Here is an 18,776-nt window from a genome sequence, read left to right as displayed (position 1 = left end):
CAAATGTCGACCGCATTATCTATCAACAGAATTCTCTTCGATTATAATCACAGTCGTGTATATCCCCGCCCCAAGCAGACACCTCGAACAGCCCTGAAAGAACTTCATTGGAATCTATGTAAACTGGAAACGACATATCCTGAGGCTGATTTAATTGTAGCTGGGGATTTTAACAAGGCTAATCTGAAAACAAGGCTCGCTAAATTTTACCAGCACATCGAATGCGCGACCCGGGCTGGCAAAATCCTGGATCATTGTTACTCTAACTTCCGCGACGCATACAAAGCCCTCCTTTCAGCAAATCTGACCACGACTCCATTTTGTTGCTCCCAGCCGACGGACAGAAACTAAAACAGGAAACGCCCGTGCTCAGGTCTGTTCAACGCTGGTCCGACCAATCTGATTCCACGCTTCAAGATTGCTTCGATCACGTGGACTGGGATATGTTCCGGATAGCGTCGAACAACAACATTGATGTATACACTGATTCGGTGAGTGAGTTTATTAGCAAGTGCATCGGTGATGTTGTACCCACGGCGAATATTAAAACCTTCCGCAACCAGAAACCGTGGATTGATGGCAGCATTCGCACAAAACTGAAAGCGCGAACCACTGCTTTTAAATCAGGGCAAGGCGACCGGAAACATGACCGAATACAAACAGTGTAGCTATTCCCTCCGCAAGGCAATCAAACAAGCTAAGCGTCAGTATAAAGACAAAGTGGAGACGCAATTCAACGGCTCAGACATGAGATGTATGTGGCAGGGTCTACAGTCAATCACAGATTACAAAAAGAAAACCAGCCCCGGCGCGGACAGCGATGTCTTGCTCCCAGAGAAACTAAACAACTTCTTTGCTCGCTTTGAGGACAATACAGTGCCACGGCCCGCTACCTGCGGGCTCTCCTTCACCGCAGCCAACGTGAGTAAAACATTTAAACGCGTTAAACCTCGCAAGGCTGCCGGCACAGACGGCATCCCTAGCCGCGTTCTCAGAGCATGCGCAGACCAGCTGGCTGGTGTGTTTACGGACATATTCAATCAATCCCTATCCCAGTCTTCTGTTCCCAGATGCTTCAAGAGGGCCACCATTGTCCCTGTTCCCAAGAAAGCTAAGGTAACTGAGCTAAACGACACTGCCCTAACCACAACCTCAGGAGGCTGAAGAAATTCGGCTTGTCACCAAAAACACTCACAAAACTTTACAGATGCACAATCGAGAGCATTCTGTCGGGCTGTATCACCACCTGGTAAAGCAACTGCTCCGCCCACAACCGTAAGGCTCTCCAGAGGGTAGTGAGGTCTGCACAACGCATCACCGGGAGCAAACTACCTGCTCTCCAGGACACCTACACCACCCGATGTCACAGGAAGGCCAAAAGATCATCAAGGACAACAACCACCCGAGCGTACTGCCTGTTCACCCCGCTATCATTCAGAAGGTGAGGTCAGTACAGGTTAGAGTTCGACCGACTATGATTTTTCAACGCCGATACCGATTATTGGAGGACCAAAAAAAAGCCGATACCGGTAAAAAAAAAAAAAAAAAACGGCCGATTTTATTTCAATTTATTTTATTTATTTGTAATAATGACAATTACAACAATACTGAATTAACACTTATTTTAACTTAATATACTGCTCAAAAAAATAAAGGGAACACTTAACCAACACATCTTAGATCTGAATGAAAGAAATAATCTTATTAAATACTTTTTTCTTTACAAGGTTGAATGTGCTGACCACAAAAATCACACAAAAATAATCAATGGAAATCCAATTTATCAACCCATGGAGGTCTGGATTTGGAGTCACACTCAAAATTAAAGTGGAAAACCACACTACAGGCTGATCCAACTTGATGTAATGTCCTTAAAACAAGTCAAAATGAGGCTCAGTAGTGTGTGTGGCCTCCACGTGCATGCTCCTGGGCATGCTCCTGATGAGGTGGCGGATGGTCTCCTGAGGGATCTCCTCCCAGACCTGGACTAAAGCATCCGCCAACTCCTGGACAGTCTGTGGTGCAACGTGGCGTTGGTGGATGGAGCGAGACATGATGTCCCAGATGTGCTCAATTGGATTCAGGTCTGGGGAACGGGCGGGCCAGTCCATAGCATCAATGCCTTCCTCTTGCAGGAACTGCTGACACACTCCAGCCACATGAGGTCTAGCATTGTCTTGCATTAGGAGGAACCCAGGGCCAACCGCACCAGCATATGGTCTCACAAGGGGTCTGAGGATCTCATCTCGGTACCTAATGGCAGTCAGGCTACCTCTGGCGAGCACATGAAGGGCTGTGCGGCCCGCCAAAGAAATGCCACCCCACACCATGACTGACCCACCGCCAAACCGGTCATGCTGGAGGATGTTGCAGGCAGCAGAACGTTCTCCACGGCATCTCCAGACTCTGTCACGTGCTCAGTGTGAACCTGCTTTCATCTGTGAAGAGCACAGGGCGCCAGTGGTGAATTTGCAAATCTTGGTGTTCTCTGGCAAATGCCAAACGTTCTGCACGGTGTTGGGCTGTAAGCACAATCCCCACCTGTGGACGTCGTGCCCTCATACCACCCTCATGGAGTCTGTTTCTGACCGTTTGAGCAGACACATGCACATTTGTGGCCTGCTGGAGGTCATTTTGCAGGGCTCTGGCAGTGCTTCTCCTGCTCCTCCTTGCACAAAGGCGGAGGTAGCGGTCCTGCTGCTGGGTTGTTTCCCTCCTACGGCCTCCTCCAGGTCTCCTGATGTACTGGCCTGTCTCCAGGTAGTGCCTCCATGCTCTGGACACTACGCTGACAGACACAGCAAACCTTCTTGCCACAGCTCGCATTGATGTGCCATCCTGGATGAGCTGCACTACCTGAGCCACTTGTGTGGGTTGTAGACTCCGTCTCATGCTACCACTAGAGTGAAAGCACCGCCAGCATTCAAAAGTGACCAAAACATCAGCCAGGAAGCATAGGAACTGAGAAGTGGTCTGTGGTCCCCACCTGCAGAACCACTCCTTTATTGGGCGTGTCTTGCTAATTGCCTATAATTTCCACCTGTTGTCTATTCCATTTGCACAACAGCATGTGAAATTTATTGTCAATCAGTGTTGCTTCCTAAGTGGACAGTTTGATTTCACAGAAGTGTGATTGACTTGGAGTTACATTGTGTTGTTTAAGTGTTCCCTTTATTTTTTTGAGCAGTGTATAATACATCAATAAAATCAATTTAGCCTCAAATAAATAATGAAACATGTTCAATTTGGTTTAAATAATGCAAAAACAAACTGTTGGAGAAGAAAGTAAAATGTGCCATGTAAAAAAAGCTAACGTTTTAAGTTCCTTGCTCAGAACATGAGAACATATGAAAGCTGGTGGTTCCTTTTAACATGAGTCTTCAATATTCCCAGGTAAGAAGTTTTAGGTTGTAGTTATTATAGGACTATTTCTTTCTATACCATTTGCATTTCATATACCTTTGACTATTGGATGTTCTTATAGGCACTTTAGTATTGCCAGTGTAACAGTATAGCTTCCGTCCCTCTCCTTGCCCCTACCTGGGCTCGAACCAGGCACACATCGAAAACAGCCACCCTCGAAGCATCGTTACCCATCGCTCCACAAAAGCTGTGGCCCTTGCAGAGCAAGGGGAACAACTACTCCAAGTCTCAGAGCGAGTGACGTCACCGATTGAAACACTATTAGCGCGCACCCCGATAACTAGCTAGCCATTTCACATCGGTTACACCAGCCTAATCTTGGGAGTTGATTGGCTTGAAGTCATAAACAGCTCAATGCTTGAAGCACAGCGAAGAACTGCTGGCAAACGCATGAAAGTGCTGTTTGAATGAATGCTTACGAGCCTGCTGCTGCCTACCATTGCTCAGTCAGACTGCTCTATCAAATCATAGACTTAATTATAACATAATAACACACAGAAATACGAGCCTTAGGTCATTAATATGGTCGAATCCGGAAACTATCATTTCGAAAACAAAACATTTATTCTTTCAGTGAAATACAGAACCGTTACGTATTTTATCTAAACGGGTGGCATCCCTAAGTCAAAATCTTGTTACGTTGCACAACCTTCAATGTTCTGTCATAATTATGTACAATTCTGGCAAATTAATGACGGTCTTTGTTAGGAATAAATGGACTTCACACAATTCGCAACGAGCCAGGCGGCCCAAACTGCTGCATATACCATGACTGCTTGCACGGAACGCAAGAGAAGTGACATAATTTCCCTAATTATAAGAAATTCATGTTAGCAGGCAATATTAACGAAATATGCATGTTTAAAAATATATACTTGTGTATTGATTTTAAAGAAAGGCACTGATGTTTATGGTTAGGTACACATTGGTGCAACGACAGTGCTAAATCGCCACCCGTTTGGCGAAGTAGGCTGTGATTCGATGAGAAATTAACAGGCACCGCATCGATTATATGCAACGCAGGACACGCTAGATAAACTAGTAATATCATCAACCATGTGTAGTTAACTAGTGATTATGTTAAGATTGATTGATTGTTTTTATAAGATAAGTTTAATGCTAGCTAGCAACTTACCTTGGCTTCTTGCTGCCCTAGCGTAACAGGTAGTCAGCCTGCCACGCAGGCTCCTTGTGGAGTGCAATATAAGGCAGGTGGTTAGAGCGTTGGACTAGTAACCGGAAGGTTGCAAAAATGAATCCCCGAGCTGACAAGATAAACATCTGTCGTTCTGCCCCTGAACAAGGCAGTTAACCCACCATTCCTAGGCCATCATTGAAAATAAGAATGTGTTCTTAACTGACTTGCCTAGTTAAATAAAGGTGTACCAAAAATACTGATTTCCGATTGTTACGAAACTTGAAATCGGCCCTTCTGATTAATCGGTCGACCTCTAGTACAGCTGCATCAAAGCTGGGACCGAGAGAATGAAAAACAGCTTCTATCTCAAGGCCATCAGACTGTTAAACAGCCATCACTAACATTGAGTGGCTGCTGCCAACATACTGACTCAAATCTCTAGCCACTTTAATAATTACAAATTGGATGTAATAAATGTATCACTAGTCACTATAAACAATGCCACTTTATATAATGTTTACATACCCTTCATTACTCATCTCATATTTATATACTGTACTCTATACCATCTACTGCATCTTGCCTATGCTGCATCCATATATTTATATGTACATATTCTAATTCATTCCTTTGTTGTGAAATTGTTAGATTACTTGTTATATATTACTGCATGGCGGAACTAGAAGCACAAGCATATCGCTACACTCGGATTAACATCTGCTAACCATGTGTATGTGACCAATAAAATTTGATTTCACATACTTTTCCCACCCTGCACTGTGAATGTTTACACGGTGTGTTCAATAAAATAAAAACATATCATTGTGTGTGTGTTATTAGTTTAAGGAGACTGATTGTCCATTGTTGTGACCTAGATGAAGATCAGATCAAATTTATGCAGAAATCCAGTTTGTAGCCAGTCATTTACAACATTAATGTCTACACTGTATCTGATCAATTTGATGTTATTTTAGTGGACAAAAAAAAAAAAAAGCTTTTCTTTCAAAAAAAGGAAATTTCTAAGTGAAACCAAACTTTTGAACGGTAGTTTAAGTATTAATTTCTGCAGCATTGAATTTCCCCAAGAACACAGTCCTTAAACGAAAGACGTTTGGAACCACCAAGACTTCCTAGAGCTGGCAGCCCGGCCAAACTGAGAAATTAGGGGAGAAGGGCCTTGGTCAGGGAGGTGACAAAGAACCCAAGTCACTCTGACAGAGCTCTGGAGTGCCTCTGTGGAGATGGGAGAACCTTCCAGAAGGACAACCATCTCTGCAGCACTCCACCGAATCAGGCTTTTATGGTAGAGTGGCCAGACTGAAGCAACTCCTCAGTAAAAGGCACATGACAGCCCGCTTGGAGTTGCCAAAAGGGGCCTAAAGGACTCAGACAAAGAGAAACACGATTCTCTGGTCTGATGAAACCAATATTGAACTCTTTGGCCTGAATGCCAGGCCGCACATCTGGAGGAAACCTGGCACCATCCCTACAGTGAAGCATGGTGGTGGCAGCATCATGCTGTGGGTATGGTTTTAGAGGCAGATACTGGGAGACTAGTCAGTATCGAGGGAAAGATAAACGGAGCAAAGTGCAGAGAGACCCTTGATGAAAACCTGCTCCAGAGTGCTCAGGACATCAGACTGGGGCGAAGGTTCACCTTCCAAAAGGACAATGACCCTAAGCACACAGCCAAGAGAAAGCAGGAGTGGCTTCGGGACAAGTCTCTGAATGTCCTTGAGTGGCCCAGCCAGAGCCCAGACTTGAACGCGATCGAACATCTCTAGAGAGACCTGAAAATAGCTGTGCAGCAAAGCTCCGCATCCAACCTGACAGAGCTTGAGAGGATCTGCAGAGAAGAATGGGAGAAACTCCCCAAATACAGGTGTGCCAAGTTTGTAGCGTCATAGCCAAGAAGACTCGAGGCTGTAATCACTGCCAAAGGTGCTTCAACAAAGTACTGAGTAAAGGGTCTGAATACTTATGTAAATGTTCTATTTCCGTGTCTTATTTTTTATAATTTTGCACAAATTTTGAAAAACCTGTTTTTGCTTTCTCATTATGGGGTATTGTGTGTGGATTGATGAGGGGGGAAAAAACTATTTACGCAAATTTAGAATAAGGCTGTAACGTAACATTTTGAAAAAGTCAAGGGGTCTGAATACTTTCCGAATGCAATGTATGAAAATTACATATCAAAGTAGCTCCTATGCAGCGCATATTCTCAATTAGCTTATTACGTCAATCATAAGTATCTCATATGAAGCTGGTCTGTATCTTTATGGTTCTGCTATGTAGCTCATAAGTAGCTGGTATATAGTTTCCCGTCCTACTCACCACCACGATGTCAGGGTCAAGCTTGTGCATCTTGGCCAGGAAGAATCCCAGTAGAGTTCTCTCAGTGGCCGCTATCTCCACCTTACCATTCTGACAGAGGGGGCAAGAGAGAAATGAGAGGGTTGATCAAGTCAAAGGAGGAGAGGGACGCATTTCTAAGCATTTGAACAGGGCTCTGACTTCACCTGCTCACGGACAGGATTTCAGAGAAACCAGTGTGGTGTTGTTCTGTCATCACTCACCTTCTTCTTTACAGCATCCATGAAGTCATAGGGGAAGATACAGTCGTTGGGTTTACTGACCACTAAAACACACAAAGGACAGAACACTGAGTGAGCAAACATTTGAGACAGTGAAAAAGCCACAACATCCTTCCTCTCTCCTCCCCTCCTTGCAGGTTGTGACGCCAACTCACCACAGAAGTGTGTCTGGTAGGGGGGTTGAGGGGGGGCCTTGTCCAGGTGGAACCTGTGGTGGACCAGGGCAGCCAGGGACACAATCTAGGGATGCACAGGAAGCAGGAAATAATAGGTAAGGTTCAGGCCAGTTGCATCACTAATTATTTAGCCAGAGTCAGTATCACACGTAATCACACCACACAGACAGAGAGTGAGAAACGGGGTTTGTACAGACAGTGGCATGTTAAATTTAAGGACTTTAACACTAATATTCTAATATCCCCAACATTTTCCATACGCACAAAAGGCAGGATTGAATCTACATTTGTCAGGCATTTTAGCTCTCAATGTGACGTTAGGTGGCACCTAATCATTCAGTTCTGTACCTGCCTGGCTGTGTGCCAGTGTAGGTGGAATGAGCGAGCTCACCTGGCAACCACAGTACAAAACACACAAGGAAATAAAACTCGGTAGTCTGTCTGGAAATTAATTGGCAAGACCAATACATTTTTCTAATATTTTTGATAAACATATTTGTTCATAATCTGTTCTCATCTCAATTTAATTCAAGTACTTTTCAAGTACCAACTTGAGAAAATGTCTGATTTTCAAGGTATTCCAGTACTTGAATTTCAGAGTGCCATATTGAAGTACATTAAGCACCTTGTGCAAACCCTGGATAGAGAGAGGTGGATGGTTTCAGAAGACTCCAGACATGTAGGGTTAATGTGTAACCATGGCTTTTCAGCCCTTTTGCTGCTCAGTGGCTGGAAAATTTGAACAATAACATGCAAACGCAGAGGTAATGGCTGTGGTGCCACGGAGAGGGTCTGACCATTGTTCAAGTGAATGACAGAATTAGTCATTTACTAGATTACTCACAGTGGGAGTGTAGCAATATAACTCATAGAATGGGAACATTGTCTCCTCAGACCATGTCAATGCCATAGAATGGGAATATCTGTTCTAGTGTCTGAATGGGAATGTGATCTAGGAATTCTAATTCTATGGGTTAGTTAAAGGGTACTTGTTCCACTTGTTAGTTCCACCTAGACTAAAAACTGCTGTGATGCCATATCCAGAGTGCTGAGGTTGGGGACTGTATGTGCAGCCGTTAACCTATCTAAACCAGGGGTGTTCAACAGGGGGTTAGCAGCCCTGAAGTACTGCAGGGCTGAATAAATACATTTTTAATGACATGCCTACAGTAGTAGAATAGGCTACCAGTGCTGCAAGTAAGCTTTCTTAACTTGGACTGTCGGAAATAAAAATAATTCAACACGTCTGACCTTTGTTTACCAGCTAAACAGCTGATCTTTACAAAAATGTGTTTGGAGTTACCTTTCTAGCTAATAGACTATGTTAGAGTTTATACTTCCTCTTCCAATTATAATGTGTGTGTGTGTGTGTGTGTGTGTGTGTGTGTGTGTGTGTGGGGGGGGGGGGGGGGTCAAAATAATGAAAAACTATCTACCAAATGCATTCATTTTAAAATGTTGATTACTTCTCCTTGCCATTATCATTCACCTGATAAGACGTTACATTCCCCCCCCCCCCCCCCCGTTTATCTATGATGGGGGTCTATGGCTCACTGGTTTGCCTGGGAGGGGGTCCCTGGGCAAGAGAAGGTTGAAAACCCCTGATCTTAACATATGACAGAGAGACGGACCTCGTTGTGGTGTGTCTTGGGGTTCTGTACAGTCTTTAGGCTGATGGACATGACAGTGAGAGGTGGAGGAGGCAGGTCTTTGACCACGGTGACCAGGTCACTACGCATCGCCACTGCTTCCACCTTACACCAGCTCACAGGCACGCTGCTCAACTCTACAGGGAGACAGGAGAGAGGGTTAGTGTTAGAGGTGTGTGTTTCTTGTTTGTGTGAGTGTGTGACTATGAGAGAGTGCGTATGAACATCTGTGTGTCTCAGAACGTGTGTGTAGTCTTACGTGGGGTCTTGATGTCCAGCCAGCAGGGTCCTTTGATCTTCCTGCTGAGAAGGAAGTGTTCCAGGCTGGAGGTGTTGGTTCCAAACACCTTGGAGAAAGTCGCCCCCTTGAGGTCCGAGGGCAGAGACGGATACTCAGCCTGCACAAAAAATACAATAATAATGGATAAGATACGAGTGAGTGAGTGAGTGAGTGAGTGAGTGAGTGAGAGAGAGAGAGAGCAAGCGAGAATACTCACAGAGTATCTGACTTCCAGGTACTCGGACTCTGTAGGGACGTCAGCGATCTCAAAGGCGTAGCTCTTCTCCACTTTCTACAGAGGGAAACAGAGAGCACAGTCAGTCTATCAACTAATCATTCAACCGAATCAGTCAACGTGTCTATAATAAACATGCTAAGGAAGTCATGAAATGAACATTGGTTCCCATGTGTAGGCTACTTCCTGGTCTCTGCTAAGAAAGGGAAAGGAGTATACCTAGTCAGTTGTACAACTGAACGCATTCAACTGAAATGTTAACCCAACCCCTCTGACATTCTGTAAGTCTAATCCTTCTCTATCTGGTCCTAGGGGAGACAACACAGACCTTGGACTTGAACTTCATGATCTTAAACTTCTCAGAGAGGTCATTGACCTCCTGGTAGACGTCCATCATCCCCACCGGAGTGTCTGTCTCCTCGCCCGTCTTTGGGTTCACCTTCTGTCAATAACACACAACCAATAAGGAGACCCATTATAAAACACACAACCTACCAGAAGAGCAATCACAAAACAGTATTAAGAAACCAATAGTCTAACATGGTGTGAAAACATGGATATTCTGGAGTAGATGATCATGTGACAGGAAACAGGACTCACGCGTTCGCGGGGCAGGAAGTGCATGGTCCTCTCGATGTTCTTCACTGACACACAGCAGCTGACGTGGGCCTTGGCTGACTCGATCCACACCTTACCAAATAGGTACACCACACCTGGAAAACACATTACATAACCATAAAATGACCCCATCTTAACACGTTTAGCCACATTTTGTTTAGGAAGGGCTCACTTTCTTGGTTGTTTTAGTGAGGATTCCTGGACATCTGATTGGTAATATGAACTCGGTTGGCTGTAATAGTCTATGGGTTAAGTAAGAACACACCTGTTTGGCTGTACTAGTCCATGGGTTTGGTAAGAACTCACCTGGTTGGCTGTATTGGTCTTCGAAGGCATCCAGCCAATAGAAGCGGAACATGAGCTCTCCCTCTAGCCCCTCGGCCAATGGGAGACGGCTGGGGTCGACTTGCACCTCCATGGGGGCCTCACTGTCCCCCTCCTCCTGACCCCAAGACCCCCCCAGCTTGCCACTCCTGGAGGAACAGGATAGAGGGGCTAAAATGGTTCTCATGATCCAATGGTTGCTAATGTAAACCAGTGGTACTAAAAATTGTTGAAAGTACTACTTAAGTAGTTTTTGGGGGTATCTGTACTTTACTATTTGACAACTTCTACTCCACTACATTCCTAAAGAAAATAATGTACTTTTTAGTCCATACATTTTCCCTGATACCCAAAAGTACTCGTTACTTTTTGAATGCTTAACAGGACAGGAAAATGGTACAATTCACGCACTTATCAAGAGAACATCCCTGGTCATCCCTTCTGCCTCTGATCTGGCGGACTCACTAAACAAAAATGCTTCATTGGTCAATTATGTCTGAGTGTTGGAGTGTTCCCCTGACTATCCATAATATAAAAGAAAGTCATGCCGTCTGGTTTGCCTAATATAAGGATTTTGAAATTATTTATACTTTTACTTATTTTAGAAATTACATTTACTTTTGATACTTAAGTATATTTAAAACCAAATACTTTTACTCAAGTAGTATTTTACTGGTTGACTCCCTTTTACTTGAGTAAAAGTAAAGATACCGTAATAGAAAATGACTCAAGTATGACAATTGAGTACTTTTTCCACCACTGATGTAAACACACACACAAAGGTATTTGGCCTTGACTCATAGTATAACCCATAGAGATAGAAGACTAGTGCCCAAAAGCCTATTTCAGCATTGGCAGCGTCACTGTGGACTTTCACCATTTTTGAAGTAGTCAACTTGGTGGGACTTCATATGGGTTAAGGAAGGACCACATAATTCCTACTCAAGTCACCATGAGGGATCAGCCAATTAATTACACGTGAGCAAACATTCCATAAATGCAGGTGGCAGTAAATCCCCAACGATGACTTTATACCTGTTCAAACAGTATGCAGCCTTTCAGTTTGTTTGCCAACTCATAAAAGTAGAAGAAAATTGACAACTTCAAAATGGAGATGGCCTCAATGGCACTGCCTGTGCTCTCACAGACACCATAATGGGACAGATACAATGATGCCATGTCTAGCAAAGTCTATGGTAGAACCACTAACAGAAGACAAGCAAGCAAACACACACTCACAGTAGGACCAGGTCCTGTGGTTCTGCTTTGGGTTCCACTTTAACAGCCGGTTTGGTCTCTGGCTCCTCCTCTTCATTTACAGGCCCCTCCTTTTCCTGTTCATGCCCCACCTCCATGGGTTCGTCAAAGTCCACCCCGTCAAACTGCAGAGAGTTGTCCTCTGGGAGAGAGGGCAAGGGAGAGAGAGATTGATTGAGAGATGGACAGACTGACAGCCATTGGGGAAAAGGTAGTGTTTCCCCTTGGATCGTTGGTGTGGCCAATGGTGCACTGTCCGACTGAACATTTTAGAGGCCCTCCTCTTGGCTGCGGAAACAATTTTGCTGTTTTAAAGCTAATTTCCCACAATTCTACACATTTGGCCATGGTGCTTACAGAAAATGTGCAGTTTTAAAGTAACCGTCCAGTGAAAATCTCCCTTTTAAAAGTTAACATTCTGGAAAACTCAAACCCAAATAATGTTTTTGTCCTATACTCGTATGTGGCCAATGCATAAATTGGGAGTAAAAATAAATAAGATAAAAAGCACTTAAAAACCCCACCTCAAACTTGTATCTTAAACAGACCATTTCAATGCTTGCTATTTCCTTACAGAATATGTCATATTCCTGAGGAGGATGAGCTGGAAATCAGCGGTCTAGAAGAGGATGAGCTGGCCAATAAGCGGTATACTAATATCAATATTCTGTTGTAGGGGTACGCCCACACCATTCAAACAAAAAAAATGCTGTTTTTTAATATAATTATACTGAACAAAAATAAACACAACATGCAACAATTTTAAAGATTTTATAAGGAAATCACTCAATTTAAATAAATGAATCAGGCCCTAATCTATGGATTTCACACAACTGGGAATACAGACACACATTGGTTGGTCACATACCTTAAATTTATTTTTAAAAAGTAGGGGCGTGGATCAGAAAACAAGTCAGTATCTGGTGTGATCACTCTCTACTGCACCTGCTATCTCTAACTCTGAATGCTCAACTATGAAAAGCCAACTGACAATTACTACTGAGGTGCTGAGCTGTTGCACCCTCTACAACCACTGTGATTATTATTAGACCTTGCTGGTCATCTATGAACGTTTGAACATCTTGGCCATGTACTGTTATAATCTCAACCCAGCACAGCCAGAATAGGACTGGCCACCCAGAGCCTGGTTCCTCTCTAGGTTTCTTCCTAGGTTCCTGCCTTTCTACTGAGTTTTTCCTAGCCACCATGTTTTGCTTGCTGTTTGGGGTTTTAGGCTGGGTTTCTGTACAGCACTTTGTGACATTGGCTGATGTAAAAAAGGGCATTATAAATCAATTTGATTGATTACCATTTGCCTCACGCAGCGCAACACATCTCCTTCGTAAAGAGTTGATCAGGCAGTTGATTGTGGCCCGTGGAATGTTGTCCCACTCCTCTTCAATGGCTGTGCGAAGTTGCTGAATATTGGCGGGAACTGGAACACGCCGTCTTACACATCAATCCAGAGCATCCCAAACATGCTCAATGGGTGACATGTCTGTTGAGTATGCAGGCCATGGAAGAACTGGGACAGTTTCTGCGTCCAAGAATTGTGTATAGATCCTTGCGTCATGGGGCCGTGCATTATCATGCTGAAACATGAGGGGATGGCGACGGATGAATGGCACGACAACGGGCCTCAGGATCTCGTCACGTTATCTCTGTGCCTTCAAATTGACAGATTTGAATGCAGTTGTGTTTGTTGTCCGTAGCTTTTGCCTGCACACCATAACCCCACCGCCACCATGAGGCACTCTGTTCACAACGTTGACATCAGCAAACCGCTCACCAACAACGCTTTACAGGTTGTCTGCCATCTGCCTGGTACAGTTGAAAACTGGATTCATCCGTGAACAGCACATTTCTCCAACGAGCCAGTGGCCATCGAAGGTGAGCATTTGCCGACTGAAGCCAATTACGACACAGAACTGCAGTCAGGTCAAGACCCTGGTGAGGACGATGAACACGCCGATGAGCTTCCCTGATACGGTTTCTGACAGTTTGTGCAGAAGTTCTTCTGTTGTGCAAACCCACCGTTTCATCAGCTGTCAGGGTGGTTGGTCTCAGACAACCCCGTAGGTAAAGAAGACGGATGTGGAGAGAAATAAGCTTTGCGTGTATGGAACATTTCTGGGATATTTTATTTGAGCTCATGAAACATGGGAACAACAATTTACATGTTGCGTTTATATATTTTTGTTCAGTGTACAATTTTTTGGAAGGAAAACTATCACTCATATTGTAAGTAATTATAGGTCATATTTTATAGGAACCTGGAAACACTGGAAAGTTACTTTAAACTAATTTACTACAAATCTACACATTTTCCCATTGCTTATGCCGTTTTCCTATTCTATCCAAGTGACTCAAACATAAAATCAATGGCTGCCCCATGCCATTTTCTTTATTTGAGATTTTCCCTGACTGTCTAGTTTTTATTCTGATTGTTGTTAGTTCTCAAACGTGATATTATTTAAAAAAATATATAGCTCCATTATCTTTTCTACATACTTTATATCTGGTTTTAGTCGTTTAAGTTTACACTGAAAATGTTTTTACATCATATCTATTGGAGTAGCATCCACGATTTAGCAGAATATAGGGGAAACAATGAAAGGGTTAGCCGAGAGCTGGTTTACCAAAGAGATTGAAGGAAAAATCCAAACTATATTTTAGTAGTTACTTGCTTAGAAAACTGTTAATACAGTGCCAAATGTTTTGCATGTCAGCAGTGAAGTTTTCAAGATATTGGACTTTCAAGAAGCAAAAATGTGTCACTTGCCACATCAAAAATGCATCATGATGTGGCAAGCGACACCTTGCTTCTTGAAAATTTCACTGACATGCAAAAATGCAATTTCAGCCTGGGGTGCCTGGTCTTAATACAGTCCCCAAATGTTTTGCATCTACCTATCAATTTTGGTACATTAACATTAGTATTTCATTTTAAACTTTAGTTTACCATACATTTACATTTTAGTCATTTAGCAGACGCTCTTATCCAGAGCGACTTACAGTAGTGAATGCATACATTTCATTAAAACAAAATTCTGTGCTGGCCCCCCGTGGGAATCGAACCCACAACCCTGGCGTTGCAAACACCATGCTCTACCAACTGAGCAACAGGGAAGGCTGTCAACGTTATGAAATACTTATTTCCCTCATTAAAATGCAAATCAATTTATAACATTTTTGACATCTGTTTTTCTGGATTTTTTGTTGTTATTCTGTCTCTCACTTTTCAAATAAACCAACCAATAAAATTATATACTGATCATTTCTTTGTCAGTGGGCAAACGTACAAAATCAGCAGGGGATCAAATACTTTTTTCCCTCACTGTATCCCAACCAGAAGCCATGGATTACGGGCAACATATGCATCAAGCTAAAAGGTAGAGCTGCCGCTTTCAAGGAGTGGGACACTAATCAGGACACTTTTTTAAAAAAACACTCTATGCCCTCAGACGAACCATCAAACAGGCAAAGCATCAATGCAGGACTAAGATTGAATTCTACTACACCGGCTCCGACGCTCGTCAGACGTGGCAGGGCTTAAAAACTATTACGGACTATGTTAAAGGAATTCCTGCTTGAGAGTAATGATTAAATAATTCTACCCTGAATTTAGGGATGTGGTCTATATAGCCTGGAGAATGAGTAACTAGAGGGTTAAGCAGAAGTCTCATGAGATTGACTAGGATAGGAGAGGAATGGGGGTCTGTGTGTTTAAGTAAACATCAAGAACTGTTAAACTGTGGTTGACCTGACCTAGCTTGAACCCTCTAGGTTTCCCTAATCTCAGAGATATGAAACTGTCGGCTGGCTAAGAATTTACGGTGTTGAGAGTTCTGGGGAAGAACAATTAACTCTCCTTAGCGTTAGTGTGTAATGTGTGTGCGTAAATGAGGAGCCTGGTATATAATGGATGTTTTGTGTATGAACTGCAGAGCGCTCTCCTGAATAAAAATTCTGATTCTTGTAAGCTGGTCCTCTGTCTGTGTTATTACACCAGAATCTTACACATTCTGGATGGCAGATTTTAATTGAAGTTAACATTGAGAACATAATACTCTTAACAAATTGGTCCTTTGAGCCGGATCCATAAATCTGTCCCTGTCTTCCTAAGGTAACACGCCGAAAACCGTGCACGGGCGGGTCATTGACTCGTTCAATAAAGACCGGTCCCCTGAAATTGGGGTTCTATAACAGGCCAGTAAATATCTAAGGTCGACAGAGATGGTGACTGGATCCAACCTACATTGCTTTTCCCAGCCTACAAGACGAAGGTCAGTAAATCTTTATTCACGGATTTGGGGAATTGACGTCTAGGCTACATTCAGAGAAACATTTTAATGATTCTTGTGTGGTTTGGACATTGATCTCTAGATTTGAGAGCGGATTCTAACCTGGTGACCTATCTTTAGAATGTTGTATAGAGAACCCTGATATAGGTAGCATTCTGTGCAATTGGAAGATAGGAATTGGGAGTAGAAGCCACCTATGAAGAGATAAGTCCTCAGTGACTTTGTCCGAAATGACATAGGGTATCTGCACTACCAGTGTAAACTAAAAGACCCTGGTGACCTGTCTTTAGAATGTTGTATAGAGAATCCGGATAGGTAGTATTCTAGGCAATTGGAAGAGAGGAATCGGGCGTAGTAGGAGGAAGAGATACAGACAGAGAGTAGTAGCAACACATAGACTCATTGGGAAATTTCCACGGGGGTAAGAAGATAATTACGTGTGAGATAGATATATGGATCAGTCAAAAGTCGTATACATGTGAGACGAGACCTAATAATCTATCAAAAGTCGCCAAAATAATTATTCTAAGATCCTAGAGGAAATTAATCAGTAGGTAAGGAATACACCTAGAACTAATTGAATCAGAGTTTTAAAAGCACACACAGAGATAAATAGCAGTCCACATAGATTGTGAGGAGAAGCATGATAACAACGATAGTAATTGAACAAACATGAGTAGTAAATCCTCTCAGACGGAGAGGACTCCCAAGTTCCCCACAGAGATGCAGAAAGGAGAACAGGATTTAGCAAACTTATCGAGAAAGTAGATAGAGGTGGAGAAAGTCGAGTGAAGTGGATAGAGACAGTCAAAAGAAAGGGGGAGATAGATGCTTTAACTGTAACGAACCGGGTAATTTCGCTAGAGATTGTGAGGCACCGTGTAAACACTGCAATAAAGTAGGTCATAATAACCGAGACTGTAAAAAGAGTGAACTGGTTGAGGTAGAGCATCTAACAGTAACTGTAGGGGTAACTGTGTTCAAAAAACAAAAAAAATTGATAGGAATAATGAAATTATATGTTTCAACTGTCAGAAGTCGGGGCATTATGCAAGGGATTGTGAGGCACCGTGTAAACATTGTAACAAAACGGGTCATAATAACCGAGATTGTCAAAAGGTGAAAGAGGGAAACAGGGAGAGTAGAAAAAGGATAGAACCAGACAGCCTTTTAATTGCGATAAGACAGGACATTTCGCCCGGGAGTGTAAGGCTCCCTGTAAACATTGTGACCGAGTAGGACACAACCACCGAAATTGCAGCCCTAAGCAATAGCATTGGTGGTTCAGTGGTAGAATTCTCACCTACCATGCGGGAGGCCTGGGTTCGTATCCCAGCCCATGCACCAGGGGACTAAATGTTAATTTAATTATTGTTATGTTTTGACTGGAACGATACGGTTGTTAGTGTTTGTTTAACATGTCTGAGCTAGGGGGCAGTATTTTCACTACTCTGGCCCAGAAACTAGAATATGCATATTATAGTAGATTTGGATAGAAAACACTCTGAAGTTTTTAAAACTGTTTGAATGGTGTCTGTGAGTATAACAGAACTCATATGGCAGGCAAAAACCTGAGAAAAATACAACCAGGAAATGAAAATCTGGTGCCTGTAGTTTTTTCAAGTGATTGCCTATCTAACACACAGTAAGTTAGGGTTCATTTTCCACTTCCTAAGGCTTCCACTAGATGTCAACAGTCTTTAGAAAGTTGTTTGAGGCGTCTATGGTGAACAGAGACCGAACGAGAAGGTGGGGAAGTTGTAGACAGGGAAGGACATCAGTTCATTGGTGCGGTTCACGCGAGAGTTAGCTGCGTTTCAAAACGTTTTTCAAGACACTGGAATGGTCCAGTTGGAATATTACTGAAGTTTCACGTTAAAATGGCCCTAAAGATTGATGCTATACAACGTTTGACATGTTTGAACGAACGTAAATATAACTTTTTTGGACTTTTCGTTGTGACATTTTCCTCGTGCATCCTACATTTTGAGTAGCTTACTGAACGCGCAAACAACATGGAGTTATTTGGACATAAATTATGAACTTTATCGAACAAAACAACATTTATTGTGGACCTGGGATTCCTGGAAGTGCCTTCTGATGAAGATTATTAAAAGTGAATATTTCTAATGCTATTTATGCATTTAGATGACTCCAAAATGGCGGGTATCTGTAATTGCCTGATGTATTTCTCTGAGCGCAGTACTCAGATTATTGCAAAGTGTGCTTTCCCAGTAAAGTCATTTTGAAATCTGTCAGTGCGGTTGCATTCAGGAGATGTTAATCTATAAATCTTTGAATAACAGTTTAATATTTTATCAACGTTTATAATGAGTATTTTTGTAAATTGTTGTGCTGATTCACCGGGAGTTTTGGGGGAAATACATTTTCTGAACGTCACGCGCCAATGTAAAATGGGGGTTTTGGATACAAATATGAACTTGATAGAACAAGAAAATGCATGTATTGTCTAACATAATGTCCTAGGAGTGTCATCTGATGAAGATTGTCAAAGGTTAGTGCATAATTTTAGCTGGTCTATTAAGCGAGCGGTCTATTAAGATGGGACTTGGTACAGGGATACGTTTCCCATACTATCTAAGTCATTGTTCAGATATGCAGGAATATTGATGCATGGGCAAAGCCATGTATCAAAAGGGGGGGGATGGTAGAAATAATAAGAAAACACTTGGCAACATACGGAAGTACAAATTACTTAAAAAAAAATATATATGTTTTGTTCCAAATGTGTAATTTGTGCACAGAATAATCATCAAG

The 18,776-nt window shown here is 42.7% G+C and overlaps 1 protein-coding gene and 1 non-coding gene across 3 annotated transcripts in view; one reads left to right on the top strand and one right to left on the bottom strand.

Annotated features, from left to right (window-relative positions):
• The window catches only part of pola1 (polymerase (DNA directed), alpha 1), a 108,062-nt gene that overhangs the window by 67,836 nt on the left and 21,450 nt on the right, over positions 1 to 18,776 (bottom strand). For both annotated transcript variants that reach the window (XM_014157251.3, XM_014157252.3), the window contains 10 exons: positions 11,677 to 11,836; positions 10,420 to 10,586; positions 10,096 to 10,208; positions 9,824 to 9,937; positions 9,478 to 9,552; positions 9,240 to 9,378; positions 8,963 to 9,117; positions 7,311 to 7,395; positions 7,138 to 7,199; positions 6,896 to 6,985 (listed from right to left, as the gene is read on the bottom strand). In XM_014157251.3, the coding sequence (XP_014012726.3) occupies positions 6,896 to 6,985; positions 7,138 to 7,199; positions 7,311 to 7,395; positions 8,963 to 9,117; positions 9,240 to 9,378; positions 9,478 to 9,552; positions 9,824 to 9,937; positions 10,096 to 10,208; positions 10,420 to 10,586; positions 11,677 to 11,836 (1,160 nt within the window). The remainder of the gene's footprint in view (positions 1 to 6,895; positions 6,986 to 7,137; positions 7,200 to 7,310; positions 7,396 to 8,962; positions 9,118 to 9,239; positions 9,379 to 9,477; positions 9,553 to 9,823; positions 9,938 to 10,095; positions 10,209 to 10,419; positions 10,587 to 11,676; positions 11,837 to 18,776) is intronic.
• On the top strand, positions 17,272 to 17,342 carry trnag-acc (transfer RNA glycine (anticodon ACC)). Its single transcript has one exon. It is a non-coding gene; the product is annotated as a tRNA-Gly (tRNA).

The sequence above is a fragment of the Salmo salar genome, chromosome 19, assembly GCF_965601325.2.
Source record: "Salmo salar chromosome 19, fSalSal1, whole genome shotgun sequence".
Classification (NCBI taxonomy): domain Eukaryota; kingdom Metazoa; phylum Chordata; class Actinopteri; order Salmoniformes; family Salmonidae; genus Salmo; species Salmo salar.
The sequence above is the reverse complement of the archived record's forward strand: the minus strand, read 5'-3'. Positions and strand labels throughout refer to the sequence as shown.